The sequence below is a fragment of the Nuphar pumila genome, chromosome 17 (assembly GCF_984573655.1).
Source record: "Nuphar pumila chromosome 17, dmNupPumi1.hap1.1, whole genome shotgun sequence".
NCBI lineage: Eukaryota > Viridiplantae > Streptophyta > Magnoliopsida > Nymphaeales > Nymphaeaceae > Nuphar > Nuphar pumila.
In genome coordinates this window covers 59,902,716-59,918,514 of record NC_143265.1, presented here as the reverse complement: position 1 = coordinate 59,918,514, position 15,799 = coordinate 59,902,716, and the positions used below count along the sequence as shown (strand labels likewise).

At 36.7% G+C, this 15,799-nt stretch overlaps 1 protein-coding gene across 6 annotated transcripts in view; it reads right to left on the bottom strand.

The window, feature by feature from the left end:
- Window positions 1-15,799, bottom strand: part of LOC149812008 (uncharacterized) — a 312,037-nt gene that overhangs the window by 257,857 nt on the left and 38,381 nt on the right. For all 6 annotated transcript variants that reach the window (XR_016428606.1, XR_016428604.1, XR_016428605.1 and 3 more), the window contains exons 5-6: window positions 5,760-5,895; window positions 4,116-4,157 (exon numbers count right to left, since the gene is read on the bottom strand). Coding sequence is in view for 3 of the 6 variants with exons in the window: in XM_089993767.1 (XP_089849893.1) it covers window positions 4,116-4,157; window positions 5,760-5,895 (178 nt within the window). In the remaining 3 variants the exon portion in view is untranslated. The remainder of the gene's footprint in view (window positions 1-4,115; window positions 4,158-5,759; window positions 5,896-15,799) is intronic.

Below are 15,799 nucleotides of genomic sequence, written 5' to 3'. Positions count from 1 at the left end.
GAACCGAAACCTGGACCTGGGTTCAGTAGAACCGAACCCAACCTGAGCCTAGGTTTGGCAAAAATTTAGGGGTTATTTTTTTGGTTTTAAGGACAAAAATGGAAAACAAAGGGAAAGGACTCGCAAACAAAGGCAAAGGAAAATGAATTGCATCATCTTCATCGTCATCTTCATCTTTACATGCTGGTTGTTAGTGCTAGTATTGCTAGTAGTGGTAGTGGTAGTGTTGGTTCTTGTTCTTCGACCTTATCATGTGATGGTAGGCCACTATGAACACATATGGAGAGACTTGAAAAAACTAGAGGGGTGGTGAAAATGTGAGATTTCGGTGCAATCTTTGTGAAATAAGTTTTGTTGGGTCTTACACAAGAGTTAAGGCTCATTTGTTGAAGATATCAGGACATGAGCTTTCTGGATGTAAAATAGTTAACGAGGCAATGCGGAGACAATACAAAAAAATATAAGAAGAATAAGAACATGACTAAATCTTGTGCAATCAATGCAAGCCCCTTTCAAGCCATTAAGAAGATGCTCAAAAAAAAAGATAAATGGTTGTAGGAGGTAGAGCAACAATACAAGCATCATTCAATACACATAGAAGGGAGAAGATGGATAGAAAAGTACAGGTACTTTTTCTAGTTCACTTCCCTTTAAAAAAGCTAGAAATCCTGATTGGAAAGATTTGGTTACTTCTCTAAAAAACTGTAACCTGAGTGATTATGCACCTCCAAGTTTAAAAAAAACCACGAGCAACAATTCTTGTAGAAAAAAAAGCAAATGTTGAGAGGTTGCTAGAGATTAATAAATTTTCATGAGAACAAAATGGAGTTTCTATTGGTTCTTATAGGTTGACGGATATTCAAAGGTGTTCACTAATTAATTTCATGGCTTCTTCGCTTAGTGGATCAATATTCTTGAAAGCAGTTGATGCATCTAGACAATATAAAGATATTGAGTATTTGAAGGGGTTGTTTATAAAAGTAATAAAAGAAATGTGTGATGAAAAAGTAGTGCAGATCATCACAGACAATGCTCCAGTTTGTAGTAAAGCATTGAGTATGGAGAGTAAGTATCCTTACACTTTTTGGACTCCCTGTGTAGCACATAGCTTGAATATGGCTCAAAAGAGCAATTGCAACCCAAAAGGGGAAAAAGATTCGCTTGCATATGCTCTATGTTTATGGATTAAGTAATTGAAAAAAGATGTCAAAAATATTAGAAATTTTGTTGTTAACCACTATCATATTAATGCCATAATAGGCATTTTGATCTAAAATTGTTGAAGGTTGTTGAAACATGTTTTGCATCTATTATTATTATGGTGAAAAGAATAAAGTCAAGAATGCTTTGACTAACATAGTGATTGATGATAATTGGACATTCTATTGTTGATGACGTTGTCAAGACCCAAAAATTTATGAAATGCATTATTGGTGATGAATTTTGGGATAGAGTCGTCTACTTGAGTTTACGCAACCTATTTGAAAAATATTGAGAGAAGTTGACAAGGATGAGCCCATGCTCCACAAAGTTCATGAAATGTGGGACAATATGATTGAAAAAATTCATGTTGCAGTTTTAAGCATGAGAGAAAAAATTTTGCACTCGATGATTCTGAATTTTTTAATTATATACATTCAATTTTAGTTAAAAGATAGGATAAGAGCAACACTCATTTGCATTACATGGCACATTTTCTTAATCCCAAATATTATGCAAAGAAGTGGCAGAAAGGTGGTGTTGGTTGTCCCTCCATATTTAGACCCAGAGCTATCAAGGCATAGAAATATGTGTATGAAAAGACTTTATTGATAACCATATATTATAAAACAAACCACACAAGAGTTTGAAAATTTTTGCTCTGAAAGGTTATATGCACAAGCATTACTAGTAAGAGAGGAGGATACAAATCCTATCACATGGGTAGTCAACATATGGATCAGAAACACCTCTTCTTCAGTGTCTTGCATTGAGATTGTTATCTTAGCCTACTATATCATCATATTGTGAAAGAAATTAGAGCACATATGCCTAAATCCACAACATCAAGAAAAATAAACTCACTAGCAAGTGTGCAGAGGATTTAGACTTTGTTCATTCAAATCTTCAATTAGGCTAAGATAGGAGGATATAAATCTTATCACATGGGTAAGTCAACATATGGATCAGAAACACCTCTTCTTCAGTGTCTTGCATTGGGATTGTTATCTTAGCCTACTATATCATCATATTGTGAAAGAAATTAGAGCACATATGCCTAAATCCACAACATCAAGAAAAATAAACTCACTAGCAAGCGTGCAGAGGATTTAGACTTTGTTCATTGAAATCTTCAATTACTTTTACGAACCAATGAGGAATACGTACTAATTTTTAATTTTTCTCTTAGTTATTTTGATTATTTCGTAGTTTCTTTGTTTAAATATGCATGTATTTAACATTTTAAAATTTTAATTATAATGCAGACAAGGATTATCCAAATTTTGGGATGTAAACCAAAATGAGTGTGACTTGGATGGAGTGCATGATTTCAACACCGCAAAATGGACTTAACTGAGCCTGCTCTTCCTTCTTATGATGAAATTGATGGAAAAAAAATATTAGGATCATTATCTCATGTTTATATACATTTGTATGATATACTTTTTGTATGCAACAATGCATTGTTTGCATCTTTTGATAGTATAATTTGCTTCTTTTCTACTTGACTTATTTGATTGGTATACAATATGCTTGACTAATTTGTACTTCGTAGTTAATTTGATTTATTGCATGAATTTATGCATGATAAATTGATGATATGATAATTATTTTTATTTCATTAGTAATGTTAACTTAAAAGTTAAAACTGTTAAAGTATATATATACGCTCCCAGCACCCCCACACCCGTATCCGCACCCACACCTATGTGATAGACCAAAAGTCTTGCTCCCTCACACTTTAGTTCATTCATTTCCAAACTTGGGATGATTCCTCTTGCACCATCCAAAATTTCCAGGGAGTGTTACGACTTGTGTATCATATGTATTGTTATCTTGTGTGTTACCCCTCTTGTTATTATGAATGTGAACATATCATTCTTTTCAGGGGAATTCTTGTATTTTCTCAATGTTAGAGGATAGTCAATTGTTTTTGTCCTTTAGTGAGATAGAGGGGTCGACCTCTCTATATTATTGTATTCTCTTTTCATTTTAGATACTGAATGAAGTTTCTTTTGGTTTTGACTCTCAAGGTCTCTTCTCTATCCTCTCTTCTAAGCTCAATACATAGAACCTATGAAACCTCAAATCTGCTTTCTATAACATAAATTTACATGTATTCAAAGTAATCATTACTGAAAATATCTGACAAAAAAAGAAAGATTGGGTGAAAGGCCCCAAACATCAAAGTGGAGATGTTCAAAATGGTCTTGAGGCTCTATTGTTGAAAAAGATAAATGGTAATACATGACTTTTGCAACCATGACAATTGGAACAAAATTCCTTATTACATGAAGAACTTAAACCAAATTTAGGTATTAACCCTTCAAAAACAAGACTCTTAATAAAGCTTATTGGACTCTAAAACCAAATAATGGCTATAATGACGAAGTCTATAATGCCATACATTAGGCTTATTGGACTCAAGAACTTTAGACGGAAACATCATGAATATAAGATTTTAACATGCATGTGGACTTCGGCTACGAGACAGTAGCAGAATTTGAAACAGGCTTAGATGATCAGGAGGATCATTCCTTGATGACGTACACATTCTCACGTCATTCCCCTTTAACATATGCCCTTTTCATATGAAGATCCTTCATATACATAAAAGATGGAGTAAATGCAATGCAAGAGATTGTATTAATAAATTGGCAAGCAAAATTAAATTCTTCTTGATATTTGGATGACAAAGAACATCAAAAAGAGAATTAAAAAAAACTAGAATTTGACAAAAGAATGGAAACATTCCCCGTGTGATGGGATAGTGAAGCTCACTTAATGCTGGTTAAAGACTATTTTGCTGCATGCTATAATTCAGATGTAATAAAGCATCTACATGTGTTAGCTTCATACTGCTAATTTCTTAGTATTCTGCATCAAATTTTAAACAAGATGTTAGAAATACTGACCGGCCTCTCGCACAAAAGTTTCTCGCATATCATAATAAACATCTGCAAAAATATGAATGCCAAAACTTAAATGCATAATCAAGGTGGTAAGATATAAATATGCTGCAACAAAAATAACACATAATCAATTGCAATATTGAGGCAATGACATAAAGTTTAAATGTTATGCAAGATTAAACATAAAAAAAACTGAATGGAAGCTCTATATGCTCGCTCTGCAATGACATTAACTTTAAACATCACACAGAATCAAACCTATGTCATGTAGGTATTATACAGGTATGGAGGGTAGATATACATACGCATACATATCCATACATACATACATGTATAATATATACATATAATAAACAAAAACTAGTATTGTGGGTTAGGATCCAGTTAGGATTCGTATTTAAGAACACTTCATAACCCAATGGTCCACAGGAAAACAGTTGAAAAAATGGCTACTCGTGACCATTTTAGTATTGAAAGGAGGAAGGGGCATTTTTGTTCATCTTTAATGTTAAAAGAGGGGGCATTCTTGTCCCTTTAAAGTTAAAAAGAAAGGGGTGCACCCGCATTCCCTCCCTCCTATGTCACATGGGTGAGGGTGGGGGTACAGGTACGGATAGCACAACATGGCAATTTCAAAAAATGTGGGTACGGCGACACAGGATATATATATATATAAGAATGTGATATTTGAATATAAGAAGGGCTAAAATATAATTTAAAGGAAAAAAAATCTCTCTCGCTCTCTCTCTTTGTAACCCCCACCCACCACCTTTCTCTCTCCCCCCCCCCCGTTTGTAACCATCACCCCACCATCACCCCACCGTCTCTCTCTCTCTCTCTCTCTCTCTCTCTCTCTCTCTCTCTCTCTCTCTCTCTCTCTCTCTTCTTCCTTTTATTCCTCTTCTTCCTCCCACTTTTTCCATCCTCTTCTTCCTTCCTACCGAGTGTCAAACTGCATTAAAAGAAAAAGAAAAAACTTGGTATCGGGTTTGGGTCTTAGATGGATCTGATCCGAACAGACCCAAAATGTACCAGTGACAACATTGCCGATATTTTGAAAATATTGAGGCATTTCAAGGTTAGCCGGTATTTTGCTAATATTTTCCGATATTTTCAAATTATCACCATATCATAATATTATCATGTGATATTTTCTTAATAATTGCAGAGCACATCGTTTATATATTTTTAAGTATTTTTTTCAGTTTTTTGTTTCTTTTATATTGTAAAAACTTTCCTAATTGTTTCTTCATGTTTTTGTAAGAAAAATACCACATAACGTATTGTTTCTTACCTTTTTATTATTATTTATATTTTTTTCAAATTTTAAAACTTCTGATATTTCCCTGAAAAACAACTTTTAGAAGAAAAAAAACCCTCGAGAAAAACCTTGTTGAGAAATTGCTGAGAAGGAATATTGGTGACTATGATTGACCCATATCGATATTGGCACCTTGCCCTGCCAGACGTACCCATGTTACAATTTACATAGGATTAAACATAACTGAATAGAAGCTCTCTATGCCTACTCCATAGAAAAGCTGAAAGCATATATTAAGCATTTTTAAGGATAGCAGCAAGACTTTCATTTTACAGTGATTACAATGATTTTGACTAGGACTTAGAGCAGAAATCAATACACTCAACTGTAATCACCGTTCTCCATCAATTTCATGGAATCCTCAGTTAGCTGGTCAAACAAAGCCTTTGTTTCTCCTGACATTTTTTCCCGTTTGCTCTTATCATTTGAGGCCCCTTTAAGCCTCCTCAAAGCTTGCAAAACCTGACATTTATGTGCAGAGGATAAGTAAACAAATAACAATATGAGATCCACATCAGAGTGACTTGAAATAAGGCACACATAGACCAACATACTTCAAGATAACTTATATGGCAAACAGCAAGCTTAATAGGGAATAGCATATTCAGCTTTTACAGCTGAATATTATTCAATGATATCCAACCATGAAAATGCAAAGAGAAGGCAAGGAGAAGAAGAAAAGAGCAAGAGGAAGAACTCTCAATAGCTTTGCATTACCACCATAAAGAATAGGGTTACAACATTATATGGGAGTAGACCTCCCTAGCCTCATGAAAAGACAAAAATCTTTGGCTCTACACCTAAAGCCATGTTACAGAAATGCCCCTAATAAAGAGATTATGTACATTTAACAAGGGTAGCACCAAATACATAAAAAACACATATTATACATGACATACTTTAACACTCCCCCTCAAGCTTGAGATGATGTAAATGAAATCATACCCAAGCTTGTGAAGGAATGTCTGAAAGGTCCTAAAAGGCAAACTCTTGGTAAAATAATTTGCAAGTTGAATCCCCGTCCTAACATATATGAGTGAGATAACTCCTTGATAATCTCTTCAAGTAAAATGACAATCAATTTAAATATGCTTGGTCCTTTCATGAAACTCCAGATTTTTTGTTATCTGAATTGCACTTTGATTGTCACAAAACAATAGAGTCCTCTCACTCACCTTGACTCCCTTGTCCGATTTGATCGGCCATTTTAGTGAAAAAATTAAAAAACAAATTGAAATTAAAAAGGGGAGGTTTTTTTCAAAAACAAATCTTGTAACCGACTGATCCTCAATGTTTGAAGCTGTTCTCATTGTTGAATCCAAAGCACAATCACTTGTTGAGGCCATGGCTCGTTTTGGATTGCTTGGACTCTAAAGGAAAACCCCAAAAATCCTTGGGAAATGGCAGAAAAGGAGCCCCAGAGGGTTTTCACCCTACTAAAGGGCTAACGACGGTTCAAAGCATTCAATATTGGCATTAGCATCCTCGCTATTGTCATTACTAATAGAATATACATCAAAAACAAAACTAAGCCAATTCACCTGCAAGCTCCTGACACTGCATCTTCCTGAACAGGGTTATTATCTCTTTTATCATTTTATTATGTCATATTTGTTAAAGTATGTCATGTATAATATGTGCTTTTTATGTATTTGGTGCTACCCCTTTTTTATATATACATAGTCTCTTTATTTGGGGTATTTCTGTAACATGGCTTTAGGTGTAGAGTCAAGGATTTTTGTCTTTTTGTGAGGCTAGGGAGGTCGACTCCCATATAATGTTGTAACCTTATTCCTTATTGTGGTAATGCAAAGCTATTGAGAGTTCTTCATCTTCCTCTTTTCTTCTTCTCCTTACCTTCCCTTTGCATTTTCATGGTTGGATATCATCGAATATGGTATCAGAGCCACATTTGAGGAGGAGAAGAAGCATCTGCACAGCATAGGAGAGAGAATCACAGCCAGACTTGCATCGACCTTCATGCCTCTGCTGACATCATTCATTGAAGAACAACTGTACTGCACGTTTGAGGTTTGGTATATTTGAGTTAAGGCTTTGCTAGGGTTTCATTTTACAAGCCTGTTGAAGATTTTATATTGATTTTCTAGCATTTTTTCTGTTGAAGATAGTTTTCTGGACAGATTCTGTGAAACTGTGGTGTATGAGTTATTCCCCGACTGATTGTGACTTGGATTGCATGTATTGACATCGCTTTTGAGTTGGGAATCTGTTGAAAGTCATAGTTTGGATAAATCTGAAGCATTCTAAGAGTTTTGTTGATTGTAGTGAATTGCTCTTAGAGGAGGTAACTAGTTTTATGAATGTTCTGAGTATATTACCTGCATCGAGTAGTTGAGTTTGTGTGCTCAGACCTTGTTGGTGGTTAGTTGGGAGTGTGTTATGCAGTCTATCAGTCTTGTTTATGTTGATTTCAGTTCTAATTGCTGAAGTTGTGTTCTGACTGCTGCGCATTGAAAGTCGTGCCTCTATGTAAGCATTTCATGCTGTTTTTGATAGGCTTAACTGCTGCTAGTTGAGATTTCCTTGGTTTACAATGTGTTTGTGATATTGTTCTTGCGCATAGTGAGTGGTTTTATGCAGTGGCTCTTTGATGATTGTAGTTGGGGATTGTGGTGAAATATGGAGAAGGAAGAATCAGTTCAGGTTATGCCGACTAAGTTGGATGAGAACAATTATAATTTTTTATCTGATTTTATTACAACAGTTGTAGAGGGAAAAGGACTTGGTGGTAATTGGATGGAACCATCAGTAAGTTTAAGGAGACAGATAAAGATCATGACAAGCTTTTGAATGAGAGGAAGAAAAACAATGCCAGAATCAAGGCATGGATTCTGGGATCTTTTGAACAAAGAATTGCAGTAAACATCTCTAAGTACCAAGAGGCAAAGGAAATGTAGGGGTATTTGAGGCAGGTTTATAAGCAAGAAAGTTGGGCTAGACAGTATCAATTGATGCAGGAACTCAGGGGAATGAGGCAGATCTATTCAAGGGTTCTATTCTGAAATGCAACAAATCTGGGATGCCCTTGCTTTAATGGAGAATCCCAGGAAATGTGATAAGCATGTGAAGTGTGACAAATGTAAGGATTGTCAAGCATGTGGAGAGATAAATGGCCAAAATAGAGAGAATAATCAATTGATAAAGTTTCTTATGGCTTTCCGTCCTGAATTTGATGGTGCTAAGAGTACCATGCTATAATGAAGTAAGCAGAATTACAAGAACAAAGTGCAAAGGCACATACAAGTCCAAGAGTGGACAATACAAAGGCACAACACAAACACAAGAGTGCAAAAGCACAAATCTACCATGGGACAATACAAAGTGCCAACAAAGGGCAACACAAACAAACAAGTAAAAGAATAAGAAGTTTATTGATAATATGCTTGAAAAAGCATTGAGAGAATAAGGGGGAGAGAACCCCAATTTATACACAAAAAAGGAGGAGAGGGAGTGACCTTGGGGAGCTCCCAACGACTCTATGGTCTAAAAGACCATAGAGCCCCTCAAGGAACTCCCTAATTGCAAAAAAGGTAACAGTAAAAAGAAAATAATAAAAGAAGAAAAATACTGTTTTTAATAAACAGTATTTATTACATGTGAAAAGACAGAAATGCCCCCATAGGGCATTTAACTATTACAATACCAATATATATATATATATACACATATATTTTAACACATGCTTCATAGGACATTCCTTCCATCTGCGGCACAAGCTCTATCTGAACTTATTGCAGTGGAAACAAAGATGAAGTCTTTTGGGATGGGCTCCTCTAGTGATTCTGTGATGGCAACCACAAGGCAGTTGAGTGGTTTTGGTGGTGCTAAATTAGGAGCACCCAAGAGTGATATAAGTGGAGTAAGATACCACTACTGTAAGGAGTTAGGCGATATGAAAAAGACCTCCCAGTCTTGAAAAGGAAGAATATGAGGACAGTTGAGGGTGTGTCTGCTACAAGTGCAACAAGTGAACTAAAGAGTGTCGTAAAGAATGAAGAAGGTGGTTCTATTGTCATGACTTCATCTACTTCTGATGCTCAGGCGTCTGTGCACTCTAGGATTGATCAGTTGCAATTGTAGCTTCAACAGCTTCTTGCCCAGACTGCCACTTCTGCTTTCCCCTCTCCTCCTGGTACATCGGATAGTGCTCTAGCAGGTATATCTGGTATGAGTTCGGGTTGGCTAATAGACTCCTGAGCTTCAAGTCATATGACAGTTGATGAGTCTATCTTGACCAACTGAAAACCATGTTGTAGTGCATTTTGTACTGCAAATGGATCTTTCATGTCTATTTCCAAAGTTGGAATTGTTTCTTCTATCTCTAATTATGATAAAAACTTGAATATTCCTGAAGTTTATTTAGTTCCCTCCCTTGCTATGAACTTGATTTCTGTGGGACAAATTACTAAATTTAACTGTGATGTTGTCTTTACTCCAGATCATTGTTTTGTGCATGATCGGTGGTTAAGGAGGAAGATTGGGACTGGGCATAACCAAGGTCATCTTTACTTCCTAGACCATTTAGATAAGAGACCCGAAGGGTTGGATGAGGCTAATTTTGGAGCAGCTGCATTGGAGTCATCTACGTTATGGCATGTTTGTTTGGGTCATGTGTCAAAGTCTAGATTACAATATATGGTTTCTAATGGTGTCCTTGGTGATTGTAAATATGAAGTGTCTGATGATGTTAGGTGTTGTGAGAGCTGTATGTTAGCCAAGAGTCATGCTCTCTTGTTTGGTTAAAGAGAGGTAGAGTCCATGAGTCCTTTTGAGCTTGTTCACTCTGATGTTTGGGGATCTTCTCCCGTTGTGTCTAGAGGAGGTTCATCATATTTTGTGACATTTATTAATGATTTTACTAGATATGCATGAATATACTTTATGAAAAATTATAGTGAATTGTTTGACATCTTCAAGAAATTTTGTCATTGTTGAAACTTAGTTTACAACTAAAGTGAAGACTCTACGTTTAGATTTCGGGAGAGAGTATATGGGGCACAATCTGTAGGAGTTTTTGAGTGAGAAGGAAATTGTATACCAGAGGTCATGTCGTTACACTCCAGAACAAAATGGTGCAACAGAAAAAAAGAATAGGCATCTATTGGAAACCACTAGATCATTGCTTTTTAATGGTAAGATGCCTAAAGAATTTTGGGTTGAAGCTGTAAGGGTGGTTGGATACTTGATAAATTGTATGCCTTCAAGTGTAATTGGAAAAGATTCTCTATTTACAATATTGTTTGTTAAAAAATCTGACTATGGTGCCTTGAGGGTATTTAGTAGCAGGTGCTTCTTCTACCATCTCAGCAAAGAGATAAGTTATCTAAAGTTGTGAAGTGTTGTTTTATAGGTTATCTTGAAGAACAAAAAGGATATCGTTGCTACGATCCCGTGGGAAAGAAGGTTTGGACATCAAGACATGATGTAATAACCACAAATTTTTAGGCATTTATTTAAATATATTATAATACAAATTTCATAACATTGTGATTTGGTCCTGGGATCCAAGTCTCGGATCCGGGACCCATAAAGGGATCTTTACGAATAAATTTACCTCATATAATCTTATATGTATATATAAGTGCAATAATTTTAATTAATTCGAGGGATAACTATTTAAGATGGTGCGTAGATGGGTTCGGGATCCACCTTTCGGATCCATATACCCATATATATATATATATATATATATATATATATATATATATATATATATATATATATATTGATATATATAATCATAATAAAATAAAGAAAGCAGTAAATAGTTTCAGACGAATCCACTCTTATAACCAGCCCGAATCCAAATTGGGATTTGGATCCCGAGTAGAAGAGGGTTGAACCCACAAGGATCCAACTGAGGATCCGTCATTCACGAGCGACCCGGATCCACGCTAAAGGTGCATCCAGCGGCATCGTGGGTCGCGGGGCTCGGACCCGGACCTGGACCCGTGTGAGGTTTTATAAGGTTTTGTACCCCGCGACCCGGACCTGGACCCGTGTGAGGTTTTATAAGGTTTTGTAAACAAGAATCGTGCCTAGGGCACGATTCTTGCAGAAAATCAAGAAAAGGGGGAGCGGGGTTTACGCAAGGCGAAACCGACTCCCCCCATCTTTTCCGGAGGGGAGAAGGGATCGTCTCGTTAAAAGGGGAAGCCTTCCCCTTCACTCATCCATTTTTTCCTCTTTACTCATCTCTCTCATCTCTCCCTCTCATTTTCGTGCGCACCAGAAGGGAGCTCCACCACCGGCAAAGCTCCGGCTACCTGCTACCATCGAAAGCCTCGTCGAGCACCCCTTGTCACAGCAGTGAGTGGAGCGACACCAATCGGCCCTGCCCTCGCGACTGTAGCCCCCGATCGCCGGAAAATCACTGAAAAAGGTACGGTGCTTCTCTTGAAACTGTGTGAGGAATCGAATATGGATTCGATTCTGTATACCGATTTGTGATGGGAATCTATCGAACGCCCTTAGAGGGTTGTTTCCCTTCAAGAACCTTGGGGAAAGGGCGGACCATGAATGGTTTCCCATGGCCCGATTTACTCCCCTTCTTGCTCGCCTATTTTCCTTTCATTTGGTTGAAAAGGGAATTATTGTGTATGCAAATTAATTTACAAAAAAGGAAAACTAACTGTCTTTCTTATTGAAATCTTGGTTGCTATTTAAATTAAATTTCGTTTTGGGGTATCGTATTCTTGGAATTGTGTTCTTGGCACCTTTTCTGTGTTGTTTTTGTTTTCCAACAAGGAAATCACAGGTTGGGCCATTGAGGTTTCGTGGGTAATGGTCGACCATGGAATGTCTCCCATTGCCTGAGTCTTTTTCCCCTCTTATTTCTTCGCCAAATTCTCGGTTCTTGTGTTTGAAAAGAAAATGCTATGCATGCTAATGAAATCAACTGATCTTCTTTGTTGTTGAAATCTTGGATCGAATACATGATTCCAGACTTGATTTGTATTCGTTGTCTCCATTTGAGTATCGTATTCTTAAAACATGCATATGCGTAGATAAAAGGGGTCATATAACGACCATGCTTGGATTGGGTCATCAAGAATCAGAAATTTGTTCCAATTGTCTGTAATTGTTTCTTTATTGGCACTTACTGTCATACTGTGACATATCAAATATGAAGACAGATTTATTAGGTGCACAAGCATATCCTTGTGTGCAGCCTGTACACATGACACTGTAAGGTACGAAAGAGATGCATCATGAGATTCTGGAAACCTAACTTGGGTTGCCATCATATTTACATAAGAATTGTTGATTTACCAGTGGTTCTAGAATAATAAGGCAATGTGGGTGTAACAGGAAACTGCACACATGAGTGAGCTATACTTTTTGCAGTCTCATTCATATTCGGTGTAGTGTGTAAATTGGGTGCATTAGTCACGTTGAATCATTGAATTTTTGGTTTGTTTTCAAAAGCTTATTGAGAATTGACTGCCTTCGTTGATGTATTTTAAGTTACCCATTTACAGAAATCTTGGATATTCTCACTGATATTTCAGGTTGCCCATTGACAGAATCATGAATGTGAGTATGACTCAGTTATTGATATTTCTTCTTGAGCATGTATATTTGATGAATATGTGAAATTTTACATTTACACTCACACACTCAAAAGATATATGCATTGGTTAATACACGTATATGATGTAGGTACCACACAATGAAAATGCATATGATTGAGAAATGACATGCATATGGTTGGGTTATGTTTGCATGAGTGCACATGCTTTTGGCACTATTGGCCTAATGTTATGAATAAACACTACTTGGTTTTATTATGTGAAGCATCGATGGCCTAATTGAACCATCATCGGCCTAGAGAGCTATGGGTTTGTTTTCCTTTCACATATGTTTTTGATTGCATCGCTTAAACCACATAAGTTGGTATGTCACACTACTACACTGTTGCTGTGATCCTCACGGGCTAGAGTCCCGTAAGGGTTTCCGCAAGGGAGGGTGCGCGTTTTAACTTTACTTTTGCATATGGTGTTGCAAATTTAAAGAATTGAGGTAAATTAAAAATATAATAAAGAACAGTGTAATATATGTTCTCGGATCTTCCATCTGGAGAATGGAGATCTTAAAGATACGGTTTTGGGAAGACTGTGAGGATACAAAAACTCTGTGTGCTATAATTTTGTCCCCTGAACCCGATATTGAGGTTCCTTCTCCTGACTACGGTTTTAGGGAGAGTCTGTCACTTTACTTGAGGGTGGTGTATTAGTCACAGTTGTGATTGTTTTGGTACCAAGGAAGTGGCACTTGTGGGCATGGGGTGTCCCTTGTGTCCCCGACATTAGATGTGAAGGTCTAATGTTCCGAAAGTGATTCGGTCGAGGGCTAAGTTGAAACTCAGTAATAAAATACAAATTGCGTACTAAGCTACCCTGGAAACCTACTTAACCTCGGGGTTTGTACCCGTTTGGTGTATCCGCTGGCAACGGAAATTAAAAAGAAGAATTTAAAGTTGCGTGCATTTAATAGGGCATGTATATGCAAAGGAAAAAAGAAACTTAAAGGTAAGATAATAAAAGGACTCATGCATTGAAAAGAAGTCATGCATCTTCCTGTTATGCATTAGGTCATGCATATTTGAATTGTTCTCCATATCATGACATGATATGGTGGTGTTATGTAATTTACTTCCTGAAAGCATGCTGCAAGGTTTGGTTATTTAGTTTTTGATATATGACACTGCTTTACTGTTCTCGACTGGTGAGTATATGCAATCTGTCGCATGTATGAATTGTTAGACACTGCAAATTGTTATATCTGCACTCACTCAAATCATTATATGAAATCTTATCCATGTTCTTTGTCTCACTTGGTTTCTTTAGAAGTAGTTGTGCTCAGAATTTCGGTTCTAACACCCTACTTTGTTGGTTTTTCACAGGAAATTGTGAACAGTGAGGTTTGACTGGCTACTGGGAATGGATGAGAATCATACTTGAGCTTGACAGCTTCGGCAGGGGACAGAGTGGCTCTTTCTTTTACTTCAATCATTCTTGCTCTTTCAGTTGTCGCTTTATTTTCAGTCGAATAAAACATTGTCTCTGAAATTCACTCTTATTCATAAATAAAGAAATTGTTTTGGTTCTTATGGATGATGGTTGCAAGTTCGTTTGTGGTGTTTGGTTATCCAGTTGAAATTGGAACTGTGAAGACCCCGGGTCTCTGAAAAGTTTTTCGCAACTCTTAGAAAAAAAATATTCCGCATTTTCAAAGGGTATGAATTGGAGTTGTTACACATGCAATTCTTAGAACATATACCATATTATGAGCCTCTATATTCAGAAGAAAATTTTGAGCCTACTTTCTCCTTTCTTATACCCTTTCCTGAGAAGTCCGAAGATGAAAAGGAGGACTTGATGTAACGACCCCAATCCATACCCTTTAAAAATGCAGAATATTCTTTTTTCTAAGAGTTGCGGAAACCTTCCCAGAGATCTGGGGTCCTCACAGTTCCACTTTCCATTGGATAGCCCAACCACCACAAACGAAGTTGCAATCATCATCCATATCAATCAACTAAAACTCTTTTATTAATGAGTAAGAAAATTTCAAAGACAAGGTTTTATTCAACTGAAAATAAAGCGACAACTGGAAAGAAGCAAGAAGAATTTAAGAAAGAGTCACTCTGTCCTCTGTTGAAGCCGTATGACTCTCATCCATCCCCAGATGCATGTCCAACTTCACTGTTCACCATATCTTATGAAAAAACAACAAAGTAGGGTGTCAGAACCGAAATTCTGAGCACAGCTACTTCTAAAGAAACCAGGTGAGAGAAAGAATATGGATAAGATTTCATGCAGTGATTTGAGTGAGTGCAGATATAAAATTTGCAACATTCAATTATCCATAACTACCAATAATTGCATATACTCACCAGTCAAGAATAGTAAAACAGTATCATATATCAGAAACTAAATAGTCAAACCTTGCAGCATGATTTCACCAAGTAAATCTTATGATACCACCAACTCATGTCATGATATAGATAATGATTCAAAACATGCATGATCTAATGCATAACAGAAAAATGCATGATTATGTGCAATGCATGATTTTTTCTGTTATCTTTCATTTAAGTTTCATCTTTCCATATGCATGCCCTATTAAATGCACACAACCTTAAGTTCCTCTTTTTAATTACCGTTGCCCGCGGATACACCAAACGGGTACAATCCCCGAGGTCAAGTAGGTTCTCAGGGTAGCTTAACACACAATTTGTATTTTATTACTGGGTTCCAACTTAGCCATCGACCGATATCAGGAAACAACACCATCCATCGGAACATTAGACCTCCACATCTAATGGCGGGGACACAAGGGA